The sequence below is a fragment of the Dipodomys merriami genome, unplaced genomic scaffold (assembly GCF_024711535.1).
Source record: "Dipodomys merriami isolate MVZ:Mamm:240054 unplaced genomic scaffold, mDipMer1.0.p SCAF_1, whole genome shotgun sequence".
In the NCBI taxonomy this organism is placed as follows: domain Eukaryota; kingdom Metazoa; phylum Chordata; class Mammalia; order Rodentia; family Heteromyidae; genus Dipodomys; species Dipodomys merriami.
In genome coordinates, this window is record NW_027202270.1 from 106,317,590 (window position 1) to 106,343,866 (window position 26,277).

Consider the following 26,277-nt stretch of genomic DNA (forward strand, 5'->3'; position numbering starts at 1 on the left):
ATGATTTCTACAGAGACTACTATGAAGAAGAAATAAGAATGGACAATAGACACATGAAGAAATGTTCATCTCTGGCATATAACAAATGCCAATCAAAACAACATTGAGGGGATGGGAAGGAGGCTCAGTGGTAGAACGCTTGCCTTGCATGCATGAGGCCCTGGGTTTGATTCCTCAGCACCACTTAAGCAAAAAAAGCTGGAAAAAAGCCGCAAGTGACACTGTGGCTCAAGTGGTAGAGCATTAGCCTTGAGCTGAAGAGCTGAGGGACAGCGCCCAGGCCTGTCTACGACTGGACCCCCCCCCCCCCAAAAAAAAAATTATTGAGGTTCTACCTCATCCCAGTTAAAATGGCCATTATCAAGAAAACTAAATAACAGATGCTGGCAGAGATGTGACTAATAGGGAATGCTACTACGCTGTTGGTAGGAATGTAACTTGTTCAAGCACTCTGGAAAGTAGTATGGAGGAGGTTCCTCAAAAGACTAAAAACATAGAGCTCCCCTATGACCCAGCAATCCCATTTCTGGGCATTTACCCAATGACCACATACAAGGCTACACTAAAGCTACCAGCACAACGATGTTAAGTGCAGTGTTATTTATGATAGCTAAGAGATGGAATCAACACAGATGCCTCTCTCAGTGGATGAATGGATCAAGAAAATGTGGCATATATACACAATGGAGTTCTATGCTTTTATCAGAAAGAATGACATTGCCCAATTCATAAGGAAATGCAAAGACTTGGAAAAAATTATACCAAGTGAAGTGAGCCTGACCCAAAGAAACATAGGCTGCATGTTTTCCCTTATTTGTAATAACTAGAGTATGTCTAGGATATTCTTAGCAGAGGATCACAGTAGTTCAATAGCTACGTGCATATGATCATACAAAATGATGCTTACTGAAATGACTCCAAGAAATGGAAACAAGTGTTATTTATTTATTTATTTTTATTTTTTAGGTCCAGTTGTGGGGCCTGAACTCTGGGCCTGGGCACTGTCCCTCAGCTCTTCAGCTCAAGGCTAGCGCTCTACCACTTAAGCCACAGCACCACTTCTGGCTTTTTTCCCCCTGCTTATGTGGTGCTGAGGAATCAAACCCAGGGCCTCAAGCATGCAAGGCAAGCTCTCTACCACTGAGCCACCTTCCCAGCCCAAGTGTTATTTTTTTAGTATACTGTTTGCAGTTATTTTTTTTCTTTTCTTTTTTTTTTCTATTTTGGTTTATTCCATGTTGTCACTGTTTTTGATTTCTGTACCTTTTGTCTTGTATATAAGTTTATCTGACTTGGGGAAGGGAAGGGGAATCTCAGAAGTGGTAGGACAAAGGGTGAACAAATTCAACAGTGTTACTCACTAGACTCTATGTTGGAAATTAACTTTACAACGTGGGGGGAATGAAAGTGGGGGGAATGGGAGAAAATGAGGGAGGGGATAACACTGTTCAAAAAGAAATGTACTCAATACCTTATATAACTGTAACACCTCTATACATCACCTTTACAATAAAATTAAAGAAACCATCAATATGAAAAAAGAGAAAAATACCATTTTTTGATAATATATCCCATGTCAATAACCGTAATTTTACTGAAAATCTGATAATTCTTTTTTTTTTTAATTTTATTTTATTTGTGAACATATTGTACAGAGGGGTTACAATTACATGGGCAGGATAATGCATACATTTCTTACCAAGCATTGCAGCCTCCTCCTTTGGTTTACCCTTCACATCCCTTCCCAGCCTCCCCCCCCCAATCCTCCCCCCTCCCCCCCCCCCTGCACTGACGTTGTAAAGCTCGTTTTCGGCATGACAACTTGTACTTCTCATTGTTGCAACAGGTCCACCTGTATCCTTAAATGACTTGTTTTTCCCCATCTCCTCCACAAGTTATACTGACATCAAATATAGTGAAAGCAGGGGTTATAATGTGGGGGAGGGACATAACAAAGCAACAAAGAAATAATCTTATAAATGTGTTAGAAACACATGCATGAAAGAAAAAAAAAGTTAAAATACATACCTAAGGGTTCATTTTCCTAACATCACATTATCTGTCCTTTTCCGCTTGACTCATAACATATACTAGATACTGCAAATAAGGGAAACCATGGGACCTATGTTTCTTTGGGCCTGGCTTACTTCACTTAATATAATTTTTTCCAAGTTGAAAATCTGATAATTCTTAAGAGTTAGGTTAAGGAATACTCAGTAATGCATGTAATTATTTCAAACAAATACTCCCAGAGAATACTTCTCCCACACATATGAAAATATGTCTTAAGGGTAAGCAAGACTTAAACAGGAGAAAGAGTACATGGCAGGGAATGAAGGGTACCTAGACAAGAAGGGAGCTGAGTAATCAGCAATTCAGAGTTAAGAGAGAAAGAGGAAATATAAAATAAAAAAGGCTATAAACATATACAACATTCTGTCAAAGAAAATGTTTTTTGCCTTTGCATCAATGACATGGTCCAAAATGGTCTCAAGCAAAGTATAACATAATTAAATTTGTATCTGAAAGGTACTATAGCAATACAGCAGCCTATAAGGAGGGTAGAACCAAAATGAAGAGAAAATGTAGTATTAAAGTGAGTTGTTAGTGATAGAGATGGAGAGAATTCTTTTTCATTTGTCTGTCATGGGGCTTGAACTGTGGGCCTAGGCGCTGTCCATCAGCTCTTCAGCTCAAGATTAGTCCTCTACCACTTGAGCCACAGCACCACTTCCGGTTTTGTAGTGGTTAACTGGAGATAAGAGTCTCACAGAATTTCCTGCATGGGCTGGCTTTGAACCTTGATCCTCAAGTCTCAGCCTCCTGAGTAGCTAGGATTACAGGCTTGGAGACAACTCTTGGAAGCCTCCATGTACATATGTACGTACATACACACACACACACATATATATCCATATACACACTTTTTTGGGGGGTGGGGGGGGTGCCAGTATTGGAGCTTGAATTTAGGACCTCTCTCATTCTTGTTTTTTTTTTTTTTTTTCTTATCAAGACTGAGGTTCTACCACTCCTAGCTTCTTGCTGATTAATTGGAATAGAGTCTCTCAGATTCAGCAAGGCAAGGAGTGACATTGTAAAAAAGAAGATTCTCTCAAATTTGTTTGCTGCCGGCTGTACTGAAACAGATCTTCAGGTCTTAGCACCCCCAAGCAGCTAACAGGCGTGAGCTACCAGCACTTGTATCTACCTACTAAGAAAGGAAAATGGTTAAAAATGGGTGTTGGATTCTCTACCTGAGGTAGGAATGAGAGTGGCAAGAATAATTCCTATTATTTCTGGATGGTAAGATTGTGTATATGGTCAAGCTATTCACGGGGACAGAGATTATTATAAATAAGCAACTAGAGGGTTTTTGGATGCATGTAGGGGTAAAGTAACGAGGTAGTGTTTTTGCACATGTTCAGCTTGAGGTAAATTTAAGAACAGTTAAAACATTCTAAGCTTAGAAATAAAAGAAGGAGTCAAAAAGGAAATTTTGACTACATAAAAATAAAAATCCTGATATTCAACTGCATACTTCACTAAAAGTACTTACCAATATGGAAAAAAGAGTTACAAATGCTATTTATATATGTATATATAAATATATCTTAACCCCCAAATATATTTATATATAAACATATACAAATTTCTTTGAGTATATTATAAACTATTTATAGATAAATATGTATACATTTACATAAATTATATAAATTTTCTGCAATACACAAAATCATGCCTTAGTAAAGATTAAATAGCTCAAAGATATTTTGGGGTTATCCTAACAGCTTGAAAACAAAAAGGTCTGATTTCACATAAATTAAGTATGAGACCAAAGTCTGATATTCTTTAATGGAGTACAACAAAACAAAAATCCAAGACTTTTTGATAATATAAAAGAAATAATATTGGTATGCAATAAAAAAATTATCTCAAAGGGAAAAGTGACTCCAACTGCAAGGAAAATGAAAAGGATGAAGGAATCAACAAGGAACTTAAACCAGGTATTAAAAATATACTCAGCTAGGGCTGGGAAGGTGGCTCAGTGGTAGAGTGCTTGCCTTGCATTCATGAGGCTGTGGGTTCGATTCCTCAGCACCACATAAGCAAATATAAAAAAGCCGGAAGTGACGCTGTGGCTCAAGTGGTAGAGCGCTAGCCTTGAGCTGAAGAGCTGAGGGACAACGCCCAGGCCCAGAGTTCAGGCCCCACGACCGGACCCCAAAAAACAAACAAAAACAAAACAAAACAAAACAACAACAACAACAAAACTCAGCTGGACATTGGTAGTTCATGCTTGTAATCCCAGATACTCAGGTGGCTGAGATCGAGGATTGTGTTGGCCTGCTATGAAAGTCCATGAGATGCTTATCCCCAGTTAAGTGTCAAAAAACTGGAAGTAGAGCTATGGCTAAAGTAGTAGAATGTTAGCCTTAGGCACAGAAGCTAAGGGACAGTGCCTAGGTTCTGAGTTCAAGCCCTAAGTCATGGACATGGTTACATACATAGACACACACACACACACACACACACACACACACACACACACACACACACACACACACACACACACACACACACACACACACACACACACACACACACACAATACTCCATAAGTACTTATCAATCAAAGACACAAGAAGAAGCAATACTTTCCCATTTGTCAGTTACAAAGTAATTTGCATAAAACATTCTAAAAAATAAGTGAAAAACATCAGGGAAAAAGAATTAAAAATATATAAAGAATTCCTTTTTTATTGGTCCTAGTACTAGGACTTGAACTGAAGGCCTTGATGCTCACTTTCTCTTTACTCAAATCCAGTAAGCAAAAAATTGAGTTATACCTCCCATCAAACTAATCGGAGGTAAAATTTTCCAAGTAACCTCTTATCTCCAAGTAGAAGATAAGAGTTTCAAGGATCTGACTATCCAGGCAAAACCATGATTCTCATATCTCAGCTGGTTAACTTGCTAGGATTACAGATGTGAACCACTAAAATTTTCTAAAACGTTAAAGATACATCTATGGGGTTGAGAATGTGGCTTAATGGTAGAATGCTTGCCTAGCATGCATGAAGCCCTGGATTCGATTCCTCAGTACCACAAAAACAGAAAAAGCCAGAAGTGGCACTGTGGCTCAAGTGGTAAAGCACTAGCCTTTAGCACAGAGAGGCTCAAGGACAGGGCCCAGGCCCTGAGTTCAAGCTCCAGGACAAGGGGGGAAAAAGATACATCTATGTTTTCGGGCTATTTTTTTTCTTTTGGCTAACATATGATCAATAAAAATGAATGCTATTTGCTTTTTTCTTTTCAGTATCTTCAAGTAGTTGTACAAAGAGGCTGTCATTTAACAAAGAAGTCTATGAATACAATATATCTTGATCAATGTCACCCCTTTTAACATTCTTACTCATTGCTTACCTACCCACTTTTTAATTTTGTAGGGTATACATTGGATTCTTGACTACATTTTCTGCCTCTTCTCTTCACTGGTCTGCCACTTTCCCCTTGACTCCACCTGCTTCCTGGTGTTTTATTTTATTGAACTTTGATTTTGCCTTTCTGAGGAATTACATTATTTGAGATCTCCCTTTAATCCACCATATTTCAGTTAACACACTTGTATACCCTTGCATACCACCCAAAGTATTTATGAAGATACATTTAGGATATGAGCCAATTCCAGGCATTTACTCAAGAGAAATGAGAGTACACATGTATATAAAGAACTTATGCAAAAGTTCAAAGCAAAGAGGACAAAACTGGGAATAATCCAGATATTCAGCTAGAGAACAAACTAATCATGAAAAGACTCACACAACAGAAAACTCCATAGCAATAAAAAGAATGGAATACTTATGTGTATTATAATCTGGATTTATAGCAAAAGCACCATTAATGATCATATTTATTGTATGATTACATTTATGGAATTTTCTAGAATAAGCTTAAAAAATTTAGATCACAATGCTCCATCAGTGGCCCCTTAGGACCTGTGACAGAGGTAACTGCAAAGGGACATGAAGGAACTTTTTTTTCCTTGTATGAAAAAATTTTCAATCAATTAACATTTGAGAGTTTCTATGCCTAATATTTCCTCTTCTTATGTAAAATCAGGTAATTAAAAGGACCAATCTCAAGTATAACCAAAGACCATAGTATGATTTATGAGGACTAGTAATGTCTGCATGCTTCACTATAAAACTAAAGAAGTGTTCCTCATTTCTGAAGGCAACATAGTAAATTGGATCACACATATTTTCCTGATCTAATTGGCTGAAATACAAAGTGCCTTCCAATGGCACTTTTTGTCCATAGAAACACTTTCCCATTATTTTTTCTTTTACCCTCAATATCCTTGTTGAGGTAGTAAGGAAAGGGAGCTAGAAATTTCTATTTTGCACATGAGAAAACTACATGAATTCAGACCACTGGGAGAGGACCTTTCAGACTGATAGAAAATGTTCTGTATTTCAATTGTGGTGAAAATTTATAAAACAAAATCACTGAGTAACCCTTAACTATGAGTGAATTGGGTTGGGAATGAGGTCAGTGATAGAAAATTTTCCTAGTATGTTCAAGGCCATGGGTTCAATCTCTAGCACAACAAAACAAAAAACCAACAGTGAAAAAAGTGTTCAGTTAAGACACAAGAAGACACAAAGTAATGACTTAAAAAGCTATGGATTACTCTACAGTATAGTAACCATTTTTTCCCATAAATTAAAAACAAAAGAAAACAAAAAACTTATTTGTCATTTTGGCTTAAATTATCACCCATATTTTGGGGGTTATGTCTTGAAATTCAACAGTTGCAGCACATCCCTACATTAGTTTATCTAATTTTTATCTACATACTAGTTTATCTAATTTTCTCAGAGTTTTTACGATTTTTAGTATTAATAATGAGAACAACATTTTCAACTTTAAGATTATACAAAGTAACTGATCTTGGAATGATGAGTTTAAGTTTTTCATTGATTGTTTTCATTTATGCAAATTTAAGCTGAGTTACAGAAGTTAAAAGATTTGGAAAGAGAATGAAAAGTAGTGTTATTCCTAACTGCCCCCTCCCCGCCCCTCAATATACCCTGATCATGTCTGTTCCATCATGAACATGATATACTTACAATCTGAACATTTATTTTTTTGTTTAGGTCTGAGACCAAGACTCAACATGGTACTTAACACTTTGCTCACTGGCTAGTACTCTACCAACAAAGCCATGCCTACTACACTGTACTTCTGTTTCTCTTTGTAGTGGTGAGGATCCAGCTCAGCACACTAGTTATGTGCTAACCTTTGAGCTACATCTGCTACTCTTTACCTTTTACTTTTCAATGTCAGTGTTGTTTAACTTAGAAATGGTATAGATGTACTTTCTGGGAGAAGCAGCACTTGGCTTCTCAAAGATTAAGGACAAACTATCAGAAACACTGACACAGGCATACAGTCCTACAGGACTATTTTTAAAAAATGAAACAACAATAAAACAAAACAGTGGAGGAAAAAAAAAAGTGGGAAAAGGATGAAGCTTAGCACAGTGGTGAGTGTAATACTTGTCCAGCATGTACAAGGCCCAGTAGCTGATTCTCAGAAGCACAAAAAAAGAAAAAGCCTTAAACTCTATAGATCTACACATACATACTGGCTACATTTCAAATGTAATATTTACTACATTTACCAACGTATATCTTTATCCACATAGCTGCCAACTTCTAAGATTTATGTCCCTCCATATGTAGTTAAGGAGGACTTAGCACACAGCCTACTAGAGACTAACGTAAGAACCAAAAGTAAGTACTTTTTTGTTGGGAACAAAGCTAAATTTATTTTAGGACTAGGACTTCATTGTTTACCAATCTGCTGTCAAGCCTTCAAATTCTTTGAAAATGCCTTTTCAAAAAAAAGTGCACTGCACTATTTACCATGGATGAATGGATCAAGAAGATGTGGAATATGCACACACACACACACAGAATTTAATCTATCTATTAGAAAGAATGATATTACATCATTTGGATAGACCTGGACAAAATTATGTTAAGTGAAGTCAAGCCCAGAGAAAGAAAGGACATGTGTGTTTTTATCATATGTGGAAACTAGAACTAATCTATAAATGCAAATCTGTCTGATGGTTGGGGTTGCCAGCAGACAAGACCACATATATATTTTCCTAGCTCAAAAAAGTATAAGGACTATTGATAAAAACTACCACTTTGAGTCTTTAACTCCCATTTCCTGCATGGGACCTTTTTTTTTTCCTATTTCTCTCTGTTTTAACTTATTATACTAAAATAGATCTTTACCAAGACGTTCTTGTGAGATCCTTCTTTTTTATTGAGACACCTTGAAATTCTTTTCACGTGTGGATCTCAAGTACCTGTGACTTTTGTATGGTCACATGTCAGGGAATCATTTTAAGATAAGTCTTATGTTCAAATGCTTCACTTGTAAAGAGCAGAAGCCTCTGTATTTTTTGATCTCCAAGATTCAAAGCACATTTCCACCCCTGGGTAAAATGAAGGCTATCCTAAGAATCAGTGTGAGGTCAGGATTTTGGTTGTGACTTGGATGCAGAATCATGGAAAGAAGTCTACATGATGGGAAGTGTGGGTTGTATTGTAGAAGAAAGTGGAGGGATACATATAGCTGGGAGGTGGGAGATCAGCTGTGCAATCAAGTGAAGCGTTGAAACACTCAAGGGTCTAGGCTTTGTCCCACTAGGGTCTAGGCTTTGTCCCACTAGAGAAAATAACTTTGGCTTGACTGAGTTTTGTACTTTCAGAGCTCCTACAGATACTTGTCCATGCCCAGGCCTCCACTGGTAGTGTGCCTCTGGTGTAAGAAGGCATTCAACTAGACTACCCTCAAACTTAGAAGCTTGAGGATGTTTCTGATCCTGATGCATCACTGAATCTGCATAAGGAGAACATTAATAGCAGTTAAGTCTGCTAATAATGGTCACAGTACTGTGAGAACACTAGCAGAAAATGCAGGGCAGGGCTCAGCCTGCAAACAGTTCTTTCTGGTCTAACCTGTTTCATCAATCACCCCTGACCCATACACCAAGAAAACTGAAAATAGAAAAGCTTAGAAAAAAAGGGAAGCATTTCCATCCTTTATCTTTTCAGTGAAGGAAGAAATATTACTGGTTTAATTTTTTAAACCTGCTCTGCAGATTGTGATTTTCCTCACCATTCTTTCGTGTGTGTGTGTGTGTGTGTGTGTGTGATCTCTGTTTGAATTGAGGGTGTCATGCTTGCTAGGAAGGCATTCTACAACTAAGCCATACCTCCACCTGTTTTTTGTGCTGGTTATTTTTGAGATAGGATTGCTTCCTACCTGGGCATACAACTGGACTGCAATCCTTCTGTTATAGGCTTTCTGTCATACCTGGGAATGACAGGAGCACACCACCATGTCTAGTTTCTTTCCACTGAGATGGAGTCTCATGGACTTTATTGTTTGAACTGGCCTGGTACAAGTTCTTCCAGTCTCAGCCTCCTGGGATGACAAGTGCATGCCAATGTGCCCAGATGTGGGTTGAAGGGGGGGGGTGTCTCTAAAACTTTTCTGCCAAAGCTGGACTTAAACCATAATCCTCCCAATTTCAACTTTTCTAGTAGCTAGGATTACAGGCATAAGTCACTGGAGCCTGGACTATTATTTCTTATACCTCTATTCCATATACTTTTCCTCTGTTTTCTATCTTGCTTCTTCTCTTTTTCCTTGTCCTATCCCTTGTTTTAATATATCCTTATTAAAACATACCCTTCCTATTTTTTAAAGACTTAAAAATATGCTATCATTTTTCTTATTCTTACTGTGGGTACAGCTGATACTTCCAATTGCTTTTAGCCATATTTAAATGTCCCATTTATTTCTGAATTGTTGATATGGTAGTCTTTTCTGTCTCCTCTGTGTAGCAGAGATTGAGACCTCACAAAAAGCTGTAAACTAACATGTCCCATACAAAAGATGCAGAATTGGGCTGGAAGGTGGCTCAGTGGTAGAGCGCTTGCCTTGCATGCATGAGGCCCTGGGTTTGATTCCTCAGCACCACATAAGCAAAAAGAAAAAAGCTGGAAGTGGCGCTGTGGCTCAAGTGGTAGAGCACTAGCCTTGAGCTGAAGAGCTGAGGGACAGCGTCCAGGCCCACGAACGGACCCCCCCCCCAAAAAAAGATGCAGAATTACAAAAATAAGAAAACTGATACAGAATTACAAAAATAAGAAAAATGGAAATCTTGAAAATGAATAGGTAAATCAAATAAAAATTCAGAGGAAAGCATCACCAATAAATAGATCAAACAATAGAAAGGATACCAGGGAACAAAGACAAGGTTAAAGAATGATTATATTCACATAACAACAAAGAAAAAGAAAAGCAATCATGGACAAAACTTTCAAGAATTATAGGAGACTAAATCTAAGAACCCTTCAAGTAAAAGAATAAGTTGTAATTTTAGTTACAATGTGAAGAGCAAAGTACAAAGTAAGAATACTGGAAGCTACAAGAGAAAAACATAACAAATGTCTTACATAAACAAACTCATCAGCATTACCTCAGATCTCTCAGCAGAAACACTAAAAGCCAGTGAAGCATGGAATGGTGTATTTCAAGCCCTCAGAGTAAATACTAATCAAAATTTCTTCTAGCCAGCACAGTTACCTTTTAAAATAAGTGAAGAAATAAAGACTAAGGCACAAACTAAAACAAGTCATGACTACTAAGCCAGCATTACAGAAGATACATAAAGGAAATGTTGTATACAGATAAGGAAGAAAGACAACAATTGTTAGAGGTCAGGAGAGAGTAAGTTTCATGAGAACATGAATACTAGGGAAGAATCAGATGTAGTCAAATGAGTAAACCAAAATCCAAGATGAATAATGGAAAAAGAAAGGAACAAATAATAACCAGGAAAAACACCCAACACTATTACAGATTACAGATATTAATAACAAGTAGCTCTCAATAATAACACTAAAAATAAACACCTCTCCAATTAAAGTGTTCAGACCAGTTCAATACTTAAAACGACAACAACAACAACAACAACAAAACCCCCAAACAGTTCCAACATTTGCTTCAAGAAACACATCTCAATGAAAAAGATACAGCTACAAGATGGGAAATGTTATGTCATGTTAATGGAACCTGAAAGCAAGAAGTAATAACTAAGCTCACATTTAACAAGTAGATTTTATTTTTTGTCAGTCATGGGGCTTAACCTCAGGGCCTGGCACTGTCCTTGAACTCTTCTGCTCAAGAGTAGCACTCTACCACTTTGAGCCACAGCTCCATTGCCCGTTTTTGGGTGGTTAATTGGAGGTAAGAGTCTCATGAAGACTTTTCTGCCCAGGCTGGCTTTGAACCACGATCCCTAGATCTCAGCCTCCTGAGTAGCTAGGATTACAGGCATAAGCCACTGTAGTGCCCAGCTAATGAAGTAAATTTTGAAGTAAAATTAAAAAGATGTGATAAAATAGTGGGGTGAGGGAAAGAGGGAGAAAAATGAGGAAGAAGGTAACAAGTTCAACAAAAAATGTACTTACTACCTTACTTATGTAACTGTAATCCCTCTGTATATCACCTTGACAATAAAATTTAAAAAATAAGATCATTAAATACCCCAAAGGGGAAAGTCCATTATAATATAACAATTGTAAATATATATGTACCAAAGACTGGGGACCAAATTTCATAAAACAAACTACTAGTAATAGATGGATAGGACCAGAAACAATAATATTGGGAGTTTTCAATACTCTCATCTATTGACTGAGATAAAAAAGTAACAAAGAAACCTCAGAGTTAAACTGCATTATAAGCCAAAAGGACTCACCAGACATTCACAGAATAATTCCACTGCTGGTAGAATACATATTCTTTTCACCAGTCCATGGAATGTATTAAGAAACAGATCACATCTTAGGTCATAAAAAAAGTCTTATTAAAAAAAAGAAAAACACTTCAATGTATTAAAATTCAACATGCCTTTGTGATGAAAGCCCTGAAGAAACTAGGAATAGAAGGATCATCCCTTAACATAATAAAGGTAATACATGCAGATTAAAAGCCAACATTATACTGAATGGAGAAAAATGGAAAGGATATTCTCTAAAATGAGGACAGAAATAGGATGTATACAATCATTCCTCTTACTCACTACATGCTTGAAATCATATCCAGAGCAATAAGGAAATGAAAGGGATACAGGCAGGAAAAGAAGTCAAATTACGCTCGTTTGCAGATGATACAATCCAATCACTAAAAGACTATAAAGTGGGCTGGGAATGTGGCTCTTAGTGGTAGAGTGCTTGCCTAGCATGCATAAAGCCCTGGGTTCCATTCCTCAGTACCACATAAACAGAAAAAGCCAGAAGTGGTGCTGTGGCTCTCAAGTGGTAGAGTATTAGCCTTGAGCACAAAGGGGCTCAGGGACAGTGCCCAGGCTCTGAGTTGAAGCTTCAGGACTGGCAAAAAAACAACAACAACAAAAAAAAAAACAACCAAAAAACAAAAAACAAAAACACTGTAAAGACTTGAGCAGAAGATTTTTAGATATGACAAATCAACATGTATAGCTTAGCTATACATCATTGGTGAACTTGCTGACTAAAAAGTGAGGAAAGCAATCCCATTCACAATCCCATTCACAATAGCTTCAAACAACAAAAACAAGAACACCAAAATCTCAGCATAAACTTAACCAAAGATGCTAAAGAGCTCTACTATGAAAACGACAAAAGGCAATACTGATGAAGACAGGGAACATAGTTTGTGTTCATGATTTAGCATAGTATTGTTAAAGACTATAAATAGATTTAAGACAGTCCCCAACAAAATTCGAATGGCATTCTTCACAGAAACAGAAAAAAATTCTAAAATTTATATGGAAACAGAAAAGACTCTGAATAGCTAAAACATTCCTAAGCAAAAAGAAATGCTAGAGGTATCACATCTGACTTCAATCTATAACACTATAGAAATACAGTAATAGTAACACTATGGTGTTGCCTCAAAAAGACATGGAATAGACAAGAGGACTCAGAAACTACACAGCTACACAGCCACCTGGTTACGCAGCTGTGTAGCTGATTCTTGAAACAGGTGCCAAAAACATACAATGCAAAAAATAGACAAACTCTGTAGGAAGAAAATACCTTGTCAACATGTAGAATATTGAAACAAGACTCTTCCCTCTTCTCCTACAAAATATTAACTCAAAATGGATCAAAGACTTTAATGAAAGACCTGCATCTTGAAATGATTAGTGGAATAAATGGACAAATGGGATTTCATTAAATTTAAAAGCTACTGAACAGCCAAGAGCTAAGGGTGTGCATGTGTATGTACGTGCATACACACCCCTAAAACAAAGCAGCAACCAAAACCACCTACTGAACTTTGGCAATAGGGAGGAGAAATGCCTTACTTTGAAGCTGCGAAACTGTCCATAACAAGACTAATAACCATTTTTACGTAATCTTTTAAAGTAGACATGAAATCTGTTATATGAAATTTATTTTATTCATTCATTTATTGCTAAATAAGTTAACTAAAGAAGTGAACAGAGTTATTCCCTGCAAAACCTTTATTTCAAAAGGCATGTAACAAAACTGTTGGGAAAGCATTATTGTTGCTTAGAAATATTTTTCTCTCACTCTAATTCTTCAGGTTAATTTGATTTGGTTTCTATGGTAATATTACTAAGCACACAACCAACTCACTTGCCCCTTTCCAAGTTCTAAGGAATATTGTGAAACAGCACAATATTTTAATATAATGACTGGTAAAATCTTTCTAAGGTATGCAAAGGGCCACAATATCATCAAAGAGAATGAATTTCTTCAACTTGTGTTTTTCTTTAGCCATATTTTAAAAAGTCATCAGTTCCAGATGTAGAACATATTAGGAAGGACTTACAATTTGGAAACATTTTACAGGCTGCAATCTTACTCAGTACTTATTCAATTAATAAAACACATTGCATGCCAATGACAGAAATAAATTATGGTAGCCAAGTTCCTAATACCCATGAACTTCTTATATTTTTTTCTTTCTTTCTTTTTTTTGGTGCTCGTCCTAGGGCTTTGAACTCAGGATCTGGGTGCTGTCCTTGAGCATTTGCTCAAGGTTATTAGCGCTTTGCCCTAGCCCCACTTCTAGCTTTTTTAGTGGTTAACTGAGGTTGACAGTCTCATGGCCTTTTCTGTCTGGGCTGGTTTTGAACTGTGATCCTCAGACCTCAACTATTCTTTGAGTACAAATAGAGGTTTCAAAAATTACTGTTCTTTTTTTAAAAAATAGGTAATAGCAAAGTGTTATTAGTAACATTGTAATGGTATTAATGGCATTGTTGTTCTGTATAAAAATGTCCATAATTTCCAGAGCCACAGCCTAATTTCGTGTATAGGGTAAAATGTCACTGACATCTGGAGTTTGCTTTCAAATACTTCAGCAAAGAAAAAAGAAAGCAAATGTGGCAAATCTTTACTGAATCTAGGTAGTAGGTTTAGTGAAGTAGGCAGTAGGCACAGTGAAGTTCGTGCATATAGTTTTCATGTGGAAAATAAGAAAAACAGGAAGTCACTTCTCTAATCATATAACATTGGTTATCTGATAATTACACTGCCTCAGCTCCATTATTTGTAAAATAGTAAAATAAAGGTGCTATTAAACAGGTTCTTGGTAGTAAAAAGTTAAAACACTTCAAAGATAAATATTTTCAGGAAATAAGCTATGTTCAAATCCTAACACAAATCATTAATGTAAAGAGAAAAGTGTTTTATAGCTATTTAGGGCGTAACGATTAAAAGAGTATTGTAATGCTTACATGCAACTTTTATATTCATGTTCCATTTTTAGAATCTCTCTCCAGATAAAAATAAACACAGCCTAGCAGGGCAGCACACACCTGAAATCCTTGTATCTGAATCCTAAATTCTCTTGAGGCAGGAAAATTGTGACTTCAAGCTTAGCCTGGGCTACACAGTTTGAGGTGGTAGCTCATGTCTATAATCCTAACTCAAGAGGTTGGAGGCTGAGATTGATGGATCTTGGTTTGAAGGCAACCAATGCAGTTAGGTTCCTAGGACTTTTATCTCTAATTAATCGGCAAAATGGAGATGTGGTTCAAGTGGTAGAGCTCCAGCTGTAGTGACCGAAAGAGCAAGACCCTGAATTTAAGTCTCTGTACCAATACACAAAAGTAAATGAGGGTGTGTGTGGGGGAGATGGGAAGGGATGGGAAGAGCAAACTAAGGAGGAGGCAACAATGCTTGATAAGAAATGTACTTATTACCTTGCCCATGTAATTGTAACCCCTCTGTACGGTATTTTCACAATAAAAAAAATAAATGAGGGCTGGGAAGGTGGCTCAGTGGTAGAGCGCTTGCCTTGCATGCCTGAGGCCCTGGGTTCGATTCCTCAGCAACACATAAGCAAAAAGAAAAAAGCCAGAAGTGGCGCTGTGGCTCAAGTGGTACAGCGCTAGCCTTGAGCTGAAGAGCTGAGGGACAGCGCCCAGGCCCAGAGTTCAGGCCCTACAACCAGACCCCCCCCCCAAAAAAAAAAGAGTAAATACATACATACTTACTTACATAATCAGACCACTCACTGCTTCTACTGCTCCCACCATAGTTGTAATCAGCAATATTTCTTGCCTGGATTACTATAGCAGCCTCCTGCTTCTACCTTTGTCATGCTAAAAGTGATTTCCCACATAGCACCCTGAATTCTGGATCTGGATCAGCTTCTTTCTACCCATGCCTCTTGAATAGCTGGGTTACAGACACATGCAACCATACCTGGTTTGTTTTTTGAAGTGGAGTCTTGGTAACTTCTCTGGGGCTGGCCTCAATCTGTGCTTCTCCCAACCTCTACCTCATATGTAGCTGGGACTACAGATGTGAACCACTGTACTCAGTTAACTTAAATATGTATATTAAAATTCTAACATAAAGAAATACTTATTTTCATTTATTGTGGCTATTAACAGTCTCAGAAAAACCTACAAGTATAGACTTATCAGGGCAATTTTGGCAATTCTTCAAAAACAATATTAACCATATACCTGCTCAAAAAGTATTCTTTAAAATCCAACTGCAGAGAATTAAAATCCTTCACATTTTTCTAGATTCTCTGAACTATTTCACATAACTAAGACTGAAAGCTGAGCTCTTGGGCATGATGACCTGTTCTCTTTTATGGTTCAGAAATGGGATCTCATTCATGTGGTATACATGTCTGTAAAGGTTAAAACCTTTCCCAATTCCCCTCCCCACCCTCCAAAAAAGAGAGAGAGTACCGTATTTTTCCTTTTTTAAATTGATAGGATAAAATAATCCACATAGTTGCATAAAATCCTCTTAGGTTCATTCTATTCTTCTTAGTCCATGTTCAACTTAAGTGTTTTTGTAGCCACATAACATTTTTAATAAAAATTCTCTTCCTCAAAAATGGCAGTGAAGAGCCACAGCCAAATGAAAAACACTTTGGAGAAATGTTATCCCGTAGAACTTTCTGCTACAGATAGAACTATTCTAGTCTTCTGTATAACATAATAGCCACTAGCTACTGTGACTGGCCACTTGAAATGTGGCCAGTGGGATGAACCAAATCTTTGATTTTATTTAATTTAAAATTGAAATAGGTATGTATATTTGTTAGTGGCTACCATATCTGGCAATGTAACATTAAAGCTCAGAAATGTCACTGATCTAAAATAGTATGTTACTAGCTTTATTAGGACCCATTAATTAAGGTTATTTTTCAGAATATAGAAGTTTCATCTAAGAATTACCATCACCTCCAAGTCTCAAAAGTTACCTGTGAAAGGCCTATTTAAAACTGCTATTTAACATGTTAAAATAATAGGTCAAGAAAATTTGAGTCTTACAGAGAAATGATAAAAAGTATTTGCTTTTTCCCTTTCTTTAACTAGTCAAATCCAAGCAGCAAGTAAGTAGTCTTGCTCTACTATTCTAAACCTGCCAGGGGCTGGGAAGGTGGCTCAGTGGTAGAGTGCTTGCCTTGCATGCATGAGGCAGATTCCTCAGCACCACATAAGCAAAAAGAAAAAAAGCCAGAAGTGGTGCTGTGGCTCAAGTGGTAGAGGGCTAGCCTTGAGCTGAAGAGCTGAGGGACAGTGCCTAGGCCGAGTTCAGGCCTCATGACCAGACCCAAAATAAATAAATAAATAAATAAACCTGCCATATTTTTCCAACTCTTATGCCTCCACGCAGGCCAAACTACTAATATCTCCAGCTTCCAAATTGTTCCCACTTTCTCCCCTTGCACCACTGAATTCATTAAACACTTATTAGACAGATTATCTTAAAATGTAAATTTGATCACATTACTTTTTTTTTTTTTGGGTCATGGGGCTTGAACTCAGGGCCTGGGTGCTGTCCCTGAGCTCTTTTGTTCAAGGCTAATCCTCTACCACTTTTGAAGCACAGTTTAGTTCTGGTTTCCTGGTGGTTAACTGGAGAGGAATCTCAACGACTTTCCTGCCTGGACTGGCTTTGAACCTTCATCCTTAGATCTCAGCCTCCTAAATAGCTAGGATTACAGGTGTGAACCACCAGCGCTCGGCTTACAATACTTTTTTTTTTTTTGTGGTCTAGTTGTGGGGCCTGAACACTGTCCCTTCAGCTCAAGGCTAGCGCTCTACCACTTGAGCCACAGCGCCACTTCCAGCTTTTTTTTTCTGCATATGTGGTGCTGAGGAATCGAATCCAGGGCCTCATGCATGCAAGGCAAACACTCTACCACTGAGCCACCTTCCCAGCCCCATCAGCTTACAATACTCTTGTCTCTAACAAACTGTCAATTACTTTTATTCCTAGACTATAATCTAAACCTCACTTCACAAGCTTACACAGCCCCACTCTTTCCTCTGTATCTCAGAGCTCATTAAGATATACTCACTCATTTGCTGTGGTCCTATCATTCTTTCCTACCATTAGTGCAGCTCAAAAATTTGTCTGGTGTAATAAGCCTTTGGGACCTATGGGCTGTGTTTAGAATGTTATTTTTTTAGACCTTCAAACAGGCAACTCTTGCCATTCCTACTATAGTTCAAATGTCCTTCTCTAAAGAAGTCTTCATGGGCTAGCACTATTACATAGTGCTCTTTTATTGTAAAATTTCCATTCATTTCCCCAATCTGAAATAATCTTTTATTGTTTTCCCCCTCAAGAATATAGATTCCATGAAAATGAGAGGAACCTTCTCTTTACTGATTTGCATATACTAAACTATCAATATTTGGAGGGCTCCACCCACTGATTTTCTGTAATTATCTTGGGTCTTATATAAGTTGATCAAGTTGGGTTAGCTGCCTTAGGAATAGTACTATACTGAAATGGAAAAAATAGGAATAATTTATTACTTTATTCAAAAGCTGCTCAAGGGTTTCATTTAAGTCTGAAAAAAGTATTTCATTTGTACTTTCATTGAATTTTATACTCTGTCCTCCATCTAGCAGCTTCTCAATAACTCTAAGTAAGAGCTGGGTACTAGTGGCTCATGCCTATAATCCTAGTTAGTAAGGAGGCTGAGATGTGAGAATTTGTGGTTCAAAGCAGGCCCAGGCAGAAAAGTCCATAAGACTCTTATTTCCAATTAACTATCAAAAAAGCAGTAAGTAGAGCTGTGTTTCAAGTGGTAGAGCACTAGCCTTGAGGATAAAAGCACAGAGATAGCGTCCAGGCCTGGAGTTCAAGCCCCAGGACCAGTACAGACATGCACACACATGTACACACATGTACATACATGTGCACATACAATCTCATATAGACTACAGAAAACCCTCTCTCTCATAGCAGCCCTCCCAGAAATTAATTTCTTTTTTACCTTCTCTTCTCAGTGTCTGACCCTACTGTCAAGGTCATACATCAATTTTAAATTAAGAAGTATGTTGGAATTTACAGGCTCACCTGCCTTCTTTATAAAGCAACTGCTACATGGGAAACAGGCTGATCAAGTCCCCAAAGACTTTAAGCTGTAAGTGGCTTTTTAAAAAGCAAATATTATTTATTAATAAATATTAATAAACTAAGATATGCTGTTCCATATAGTAGTTATTAGTTTTGATGAGAAAAAGTATTTAGAGAAAAATAAAGGCTATTAAGACACAACATCTTCAAAGCATTTTTGATAGTAATCTTTGATTACTATCATGTGTCTGAAGAACTTTTATTATTGCTTTAAAAGTACAGTTACCTTGGAGTTTGTTTAAACTAAGAGAAAAATATTTTCATGCAATACATACTTGGTTCTTTAAATAGAAATTTAACAGCAGAAAGAAATAAAGAGGGGCTGGGAAGGTGGCTCATTGGTAGAGTGCTTGCCTTGCATGCATGAGGCCCTGGGTTCGATTCCTCAGCACCACATAAGCAAAAAGAAAAAAGCCAGAAGCCTTGAGCTGAGGGACAGCGCCCAAGCCCAGAGTTCAGGCCTTCCCTCCCCCCCCCCCAAAAAAGAAAAAAAAAAACTAAAGAAAGAGTTCTTAGCTGGGTGCTGGTGGCTCACACCTATATCTTAGCTACTTAGGAGCCTGAAATATGGAGAAAAGAGATTTTTTGCTAGCCCCTAGGTAAAAAAAAGTCCAAGACTCATCTAAAAAAAATAATAAAAAGGAATGGTCAGTTGTGAGTCACACAAACTACCAACATTTTGGGTTGCACATGTCGCTTTTTGAAATACTGTAATAGCCTGTATATAGAGACATGTCTTAGGTAGGCACAGGGGGAAAAAAAAAGGAAAGATACCACACTGGAACTACTCAATTAAAAAAAGTCATCGAGAAAGAAAAGTAACTTTGAGGCTGGCCTCCAGTAGTTTATGCCTGTATTCCTACCTACTTAGGAGGATCATGGTTTGAGGCCAGCCTGGACAGAAAAGGTTTTTTTTTTACTTTTTTTTTTTTTTTTGGTCGTGGGTCATGAACTCTGACCTGAGCAATGTCTGTCAGCCCATCAGCTCAAGGCAAGCACTCTACTACTTGAGCCATACCACCACTTCCGGTTTTCTGGTGGTTAATTGGAGATAAGAGTCTTATAGACTTTCTTGCCTGGGCTGGCTTTGAACCTTGATCCTCAGATCTCAGCTTTCTGAGTGGCTAGGATTACAGGCGTGAGCCACCAGCACCGGGCTCAGAAAAGTTTTTGAGATCCCTTTCTTAATAAAGAGCTGGATGAACCAGTGTTCATCCTGTTACCTTAACTCTATGAGAAACCTAATATAGATAGGTGGCATCCAGGTGTATGCCTGGGCAGGGATTGATCCTATTTAAAAAATAACCAGCAAAAATCCCAGTTGAAGGCATGGCTCAGTGGTAATAGTGCCTGGGTGAAGATCTAAGATCAAACCCAGCACCATGAAAGAAAGAAAGAAAGAGAGAGAGAGAGAGAGAGAGAGAGAGAGAGAGAGAGAGAGAGAGAGAGAGAGAGAGAGAGAGAGAGAGAGAGAGAGAGAGAAAGAAATAGAGACAGAGAGAGGGGGGAAGAAGGAAGGAAGGAAGGAAGGAAAAGAAAAGGAAAGGAAGAACTATACTGAACTTTCATATTGATTTTATATGTTATATGGTACTTTAACTTATACACGATGGCAAAATTTTAGACTTTCCTTCTCTATTGGTAAACAACTGCATGGTAAAGTGAAGATAACGTTTTCCTCTGGATTTCACCTCAGAGTGGAGTTCTCAATATTTTCTTTAAAAAAGAGCAAGTGTGGCACTGTTTTAGCTTATTTTTAAAATGTATTGTGAAAGGTCTTCTTAGTTGTGTCTTGGTGAAATGATGTTGAGGAAACAATGCAAAGGTAGGTCTCCTTAGCTGTGTATGCCAAATTCACAAGACCAGTATAAGAATCATGTACAAACCCTTTACTATAAGAAAGTACAGTAGTTTGGACCTACTGTATGCTTCAACAGCCTATGTGTTAAGGGTTTGGTCCCAGTTTGAGCAATACTGGGAGTTGGTGAAATAGGGTGGAGCCTAGAGGGAAACTTTAGGTCATTGGGGGTTACCCTTGAAGAGATTGCAGGTCTATGGTTTCATCCTCTTTATCTCTTCTTTATACCCTGGATATGAAGGGAGCACCATAGGCTTCCTGCCTTGTCATAAGCCCACATGCATGGGCTAAAACCTCCTAAACTGTGGGCCAAAACATAACTTCTTTTCATGTTGATTTATCTCACAGACTTATTATAGTAACAACATGCTGACTACTATAGAGGGCATAAAAGAAGACCCAAGTATGAACTGATCAATCTACATACTGACAAGGTCATCTATAATCCAGAATTTAAAAAAGGAAAATCAACCTGTTCTAAAATTTCTCTGTCCTGGTATAAAATGGATTAATTAAAAAAAGTACTATACCACTTCAGTATTTCATTCAAGAAAAGATTATGAAAAATATATATACAGTCCAGAAAAACTGTCAACAATTAGATGATGACAGTGCACCTATGGCTACTGTTAAATTGTTAAGTAGCACACTTGCCTCGCATACATTAGGCTCACGGTTCCATCAATATGTGTGAGTGCACATACATGTATGCATATTGGCACATATACACACAAATTCAGTATTTTTACTGACTCTATTATATATCACTATGGGCCATAAGCTGTTTAATTTTTCTCTAGTCAATATTCAACTTGACAGATTAAAAACCATAAATTTCATGTCTAAATTTGTTTTGGATGTAGATTTCTTTCTTGCACGTTAAGCAATTGCTCTGATCACTGAGCTAAACCTCCAGTGATCCATCTCTTATACAAACTGCAAAAGAAATCTAGCCTACTTAACGTATAATTCAATTTTTGTGTACTTACTGTATTTTTTCTTTTTTCTTTTTGTTGGTAATGGGGCTTGAACTCTGGGCCTGAACACTGTCCCTCAGCTCTTCGGCTCTACCACTTGAGCCACAGCACCACTTTCGGTTTTCTGAGTGGTTTATTGGAGATAAGAGTCTCACAGACTTTCCTGCTTGGGCTGGCTTTGAACCTTGAGCCTCAGATCTCAGCCTCCTGAGTAGCTAGGATTACAGGTGTGAGCCATTGACACCGGCTGTACTTACTGTATTTCTGTTCTACTTATCAAGACTATAGGTATCCTAGCCTGATGCAGAAAGGGGATTTTTGAAACCGAAGAACTATTTTATCTTTTAAGAGGCAATTTTACTCAACTCTGATTATCCTAATGCATAATTGGTAGGGTATCCCTCATCACTGTGACAGTACATGTGTATACGCACCTGAATCAAACCAACAAAATGTCAATTATTCCCTCAGAAGGTCAATATCCTTGAAAAATCAACACAATTCACAGTTATGATTTAGGTCTTTTCCTGAGAGGTATGAAAACAACTAGAACAAAATAAAACAACAGTCTGAACTTTATGAGTTGTACTCTACATAAACCCTTGAAGCAGAATGTTTATGATCTGGTGTGATTCACTCTCCCCTTTCCTACTTATAAAATGGCAGAAATCATAGCAAAACCATTAACATTTGACAGAACAATGTCAAATGTTTTTTCTTTTTAGTTACTAAATTTTATGGTTTGAATAACAACAACAATAATGACAACAACAAATGAAGTCACTGTTCTGGGTTCTCAAATGTACCTTAAGGCTGCAATTTATGATTATAGAATCAGAAAACTATTAAAGAAATTACAAGCTTTACCAGAGTGCCTAAATAACTTGGTTTAAAACTTAAAAACTAGTCTTATTTGTATTTCTAACATTTGACTTAATAAACCAATACTTACAATATTGCCAGTGTTGAAATACACTTTCGAAAGTAAGGATATTAACTTCTTTACAAACGTATCAACATAATTTATAATTAAAAATTTAAAATTATGAGTATACATAGTAATTAGTACACACTCTATCCAATTACTGTACATTTTAATTCTAGATGTATATAATGAATATGTTACCAAAGCACAGCGTACAACACATGACCAGAAAACCTTAAAATTAGGGATGACAAACTGCATTGTGTATAGAATTGATAGCAGACAAGAATGAGAGCATAGGTAGGCCTTATAAACAGATGGATTAAGATAGTAATTAAAGTGGTAGGGGTGAATAAGACAAGGAGAAGCAAATAAAGGGAAGATGGAATATACCCACTATTTTGTGTATGCTATTCATAGGCAATTAAACATCCAAACAATTAAAATATCTCAAATAAACCAGGCACTCTGAGGTTTGTTCTTACTAAAGCAGACATTTTTTGGGATGATTGCACAGAAGCTGATTTCAGAACAGAAAAATGTAATTGGTGTTCGCTGACGTCACCCCCCAATTTGGGCCTCATCAGTAAGTTGCTTCTGGGTCAGCTGGTGCTTTAGCCACACGTTTTAACTCTGAGAAATGGTCTCCAACCTGATTAAGATCAATTTTCAGCCTTAACAATATCTCTTGACAAAAATCAAAGGAAAGGAATGCAACGTCTTGGTGTAAAAGGTGGGAAAACACATGGCCCCCTGGAATATTGGAGCCATGCTCCAGATACAATCTGAAGCTTGTAATGTTTAGTTTTTAATATCTTGATTCAGACAGAATTATGATAAACCACATACACAGGCATGCAGGCATATCCTAGCATTAACCAGGCTTGCTTTCAGTCCTATTTGCCATAATGGTAGTGGCGAATTTATTGCAAAAGGAAGGGCATTTCTCATGTAGGAAACAATGTTGTATGACAATGTTCACATTGACCCTATTAAGTGTTAGCTTCCTTTCAATAAAATGGGATTAACATCACTCCTTGATTGACTCACAGGGTTCCTGAGAGGCTCAAATAAGAAAGAAATCTTAAGTCAGGCTCTGGTGGATCACAACTGTAATCCTAGCTACCCAGGAGTCTTGAGATCTAAGAATTACATTTGAATATAAACCAGGGCAGGAAAAGTCAAGACTCTTATCTCCAATTAAGCACTACCAAAATTAAGTCAGAAGTGGAGCTGAGGCTAAAGTGGTAGAGTGCTAACCTTGAGCACAAAAGCTCAGGAGTAGCAACGAGGCCCTGAGTTCAGCCCCTAGGACACACCAGTCTCTCTGTCTCTGTCTCTCACACACACACAGAAATGTGAAAGTTTTTGTAAAATCTACAGACATTATTAATATGTCAAGCTGTCCTCTTTTGAACTCTCTTCCAATTTTTGAGTTTCACTGTAAGGTTACAATATCCAGATCTAGCAAATACATTTTCTATAACTATGTATTTTGGAGGACGCTACAAAATTAACAGGGTAGAGAAGTTTAAAAAAAATGGTTAGGCTACTGCTTCTGAGCATGGGGAATTAGTTCTAGAAATTATAATTAAATGAGGACAGCCTCCCACGAACCCTTGGTAGACGCTAGCTAGTTTTCTCATCCCACACCTCTAGGCTACGCTGTTACTTTTAGGGGAACCAGTGGGAATAAATTGAATCTGGCGGTGCATTGGGAGGGGCTTGAACTTCTGACCATCCACCTCTTACCCCAACACCTTTAAACAAACATTCCTCCTTCTCCTCTCTGGGCCTGGCACATTCCAATTCAAACTATTATGCCAGGCAAGAATACGACTGTTAAGGATTTCTTTTAAGGAAACTCTGGTAACAATGGGGTATCAGTACCACCCCCTTCCTCCTTTCCTCCCCCCCCCCCCACCCCGTGTCGAAAGAGCTATTTCTAAGTGGTCAGGGATCGGAGTCAGTTTTGCTTCTCGTACAGGCCTCCCTCGCCCACGTAGAAGATGGAAGAACGACGGCGCTGAGACAGCGCTGGTCACCTCCATCCTACGGTCGGTCACGGAGAGGATGAACGAGACCAAGAGCCCGGAAGGTGGCCAGGAGTTGCTGCCCGCTCACCATCGCGGTTCCCCAAGTCTCCTGACAAGTCCCATTGTGGCCTCTTAGGTCAGGGCAAGAGCCAGACTCGAATCGACATCCCCCCCCCCCCAATCCTGAGCGCGCCACGCAGAAGCCGGGCGTCGCGTCCGTGGATCCATTTCGGGGGGAGAGAGGTTGGGGGGGGGTGCGATCCAGCGTCGGACGGGCGGGAGGAGGCCTGGGGGGGGTGAGGGTGGGGACCACGACCAGCCTACCTGTTGTTCCGGATGCTGACGAGCACACAGAGGACCAGCTCCAGGTAGGTGCGCAGCACTTCCAGCCACGGGGAGGAGAGCTGCAGGGCCTCGACTTCTTCTCCCCCTCCGGTGCCCGTCTCGACGCCGCCTCCGTCCCCCGGGCCGCCGCCGCCGCCGCCGCTCAGGTAATTCTCGGCGGCGAACTCAACGCGCAGCTCCCGCACGAACCAGCCGCACTTGCGCATGAGGAATTCGAGCCGGGGCTGCTCGGCGGGCGAGACGCGGAGGCAGATGCGGAGCTGGGGCCACAGGGCCGGGTAGAAAAGACACTCGCGCCAGTGCGAGCAGGACGCCGAGGCCCGCAGCCGGTCGGGCGCCGACAGGAAGGAGAAGATGTGCACGATCAGCTCGCTGGGGAGCGACGCGGCGCCCGCCGCCTGCCCGCACAGAGCCATCCGGTCCCGCCGCGGGCTGCCGGCTGTGGGCCGCCGCAGCCGCCGCCGCCGCCGCCGCAGACCCCGCAGCAGGCCCCGCAGCCGTCGCAGCTGCTGCAGCCGTAGCCGCTGCCGCCGCCGCCGCCACCGCGCCACCCGGGCGGCCCCGGCTCGGGTTCGGGCTCCCGGCGGTCGGGGCTGCGGCACTGACAAGAACAACAACATCAATGACAAGGAAGCAGGGGGCGGAACCGTCGCGGGTCTCGGCGGAACCAAGTGGGGCGCAAGTTGTGGAGACGCGGGGGGGGAGGGAAGAAGGTTTTTGCGGGTGTGGTCTGTGGAGAGCCAGCCGCTGGCCTTTCCGACTCTACTCACGGCAGCCTCGTACCTGCCGCAAGCCCAGTTACCTCAGACTTCTCTCCGGGACGGCCGCCGAGCCCGGAAGCGGCCGGGCTTCTCGTACGCAAACGGCAGCTCTCCCCGCGCCAGGAGGCGGAGGCTGGGCAGTGGTAGGGACTGAGCTTGACGTCACCGACGGTGGGTGGGGCTTGGCGCGGGCGAACGCGACTTCCGGAACTGGGGAGAGAGCTTGGTTGCCGGTAGGGAAAGACGTGGCACGTGACCTCTGACGCACACAGGGCGGTGCGACGTGGGGGCGGGGCCTGGCGGGGCCTCCCTGGGCGCCCCCGGGGGTCTGCGGTTGGGGGCCCTTGGACTGTGGAAGT

At 39.5% G+C, this 26,277-nt stretch overlaps 1 protein-coding gene across 1 annotated transcript in view; it reads right to left on the minus strand.

Annotated features, from left to right (window-relative positions):
• Fbxo33 (F-box protein 33) overlaps window positions 1-26,009 on the minus strand; it is a 38,529-nt gene extending 12,520 nt beyond the window's left edge. Inside the window, exon 1 of the mRNA XM_070027135.1 lies at window positions 25,137-26,009. Within this exon, the coding sequence (XP_069883236.1) occupies window positions 25,137-25,777 (641 nt within the window). The 5' untranslated portion in view covers window positions 25,778-26,009. The remainder of the gene's footprint in view (window positions 1-25,136) is intronic.
• Window positions 26,010-26,277: the final 268 nt, after the last annotated feature.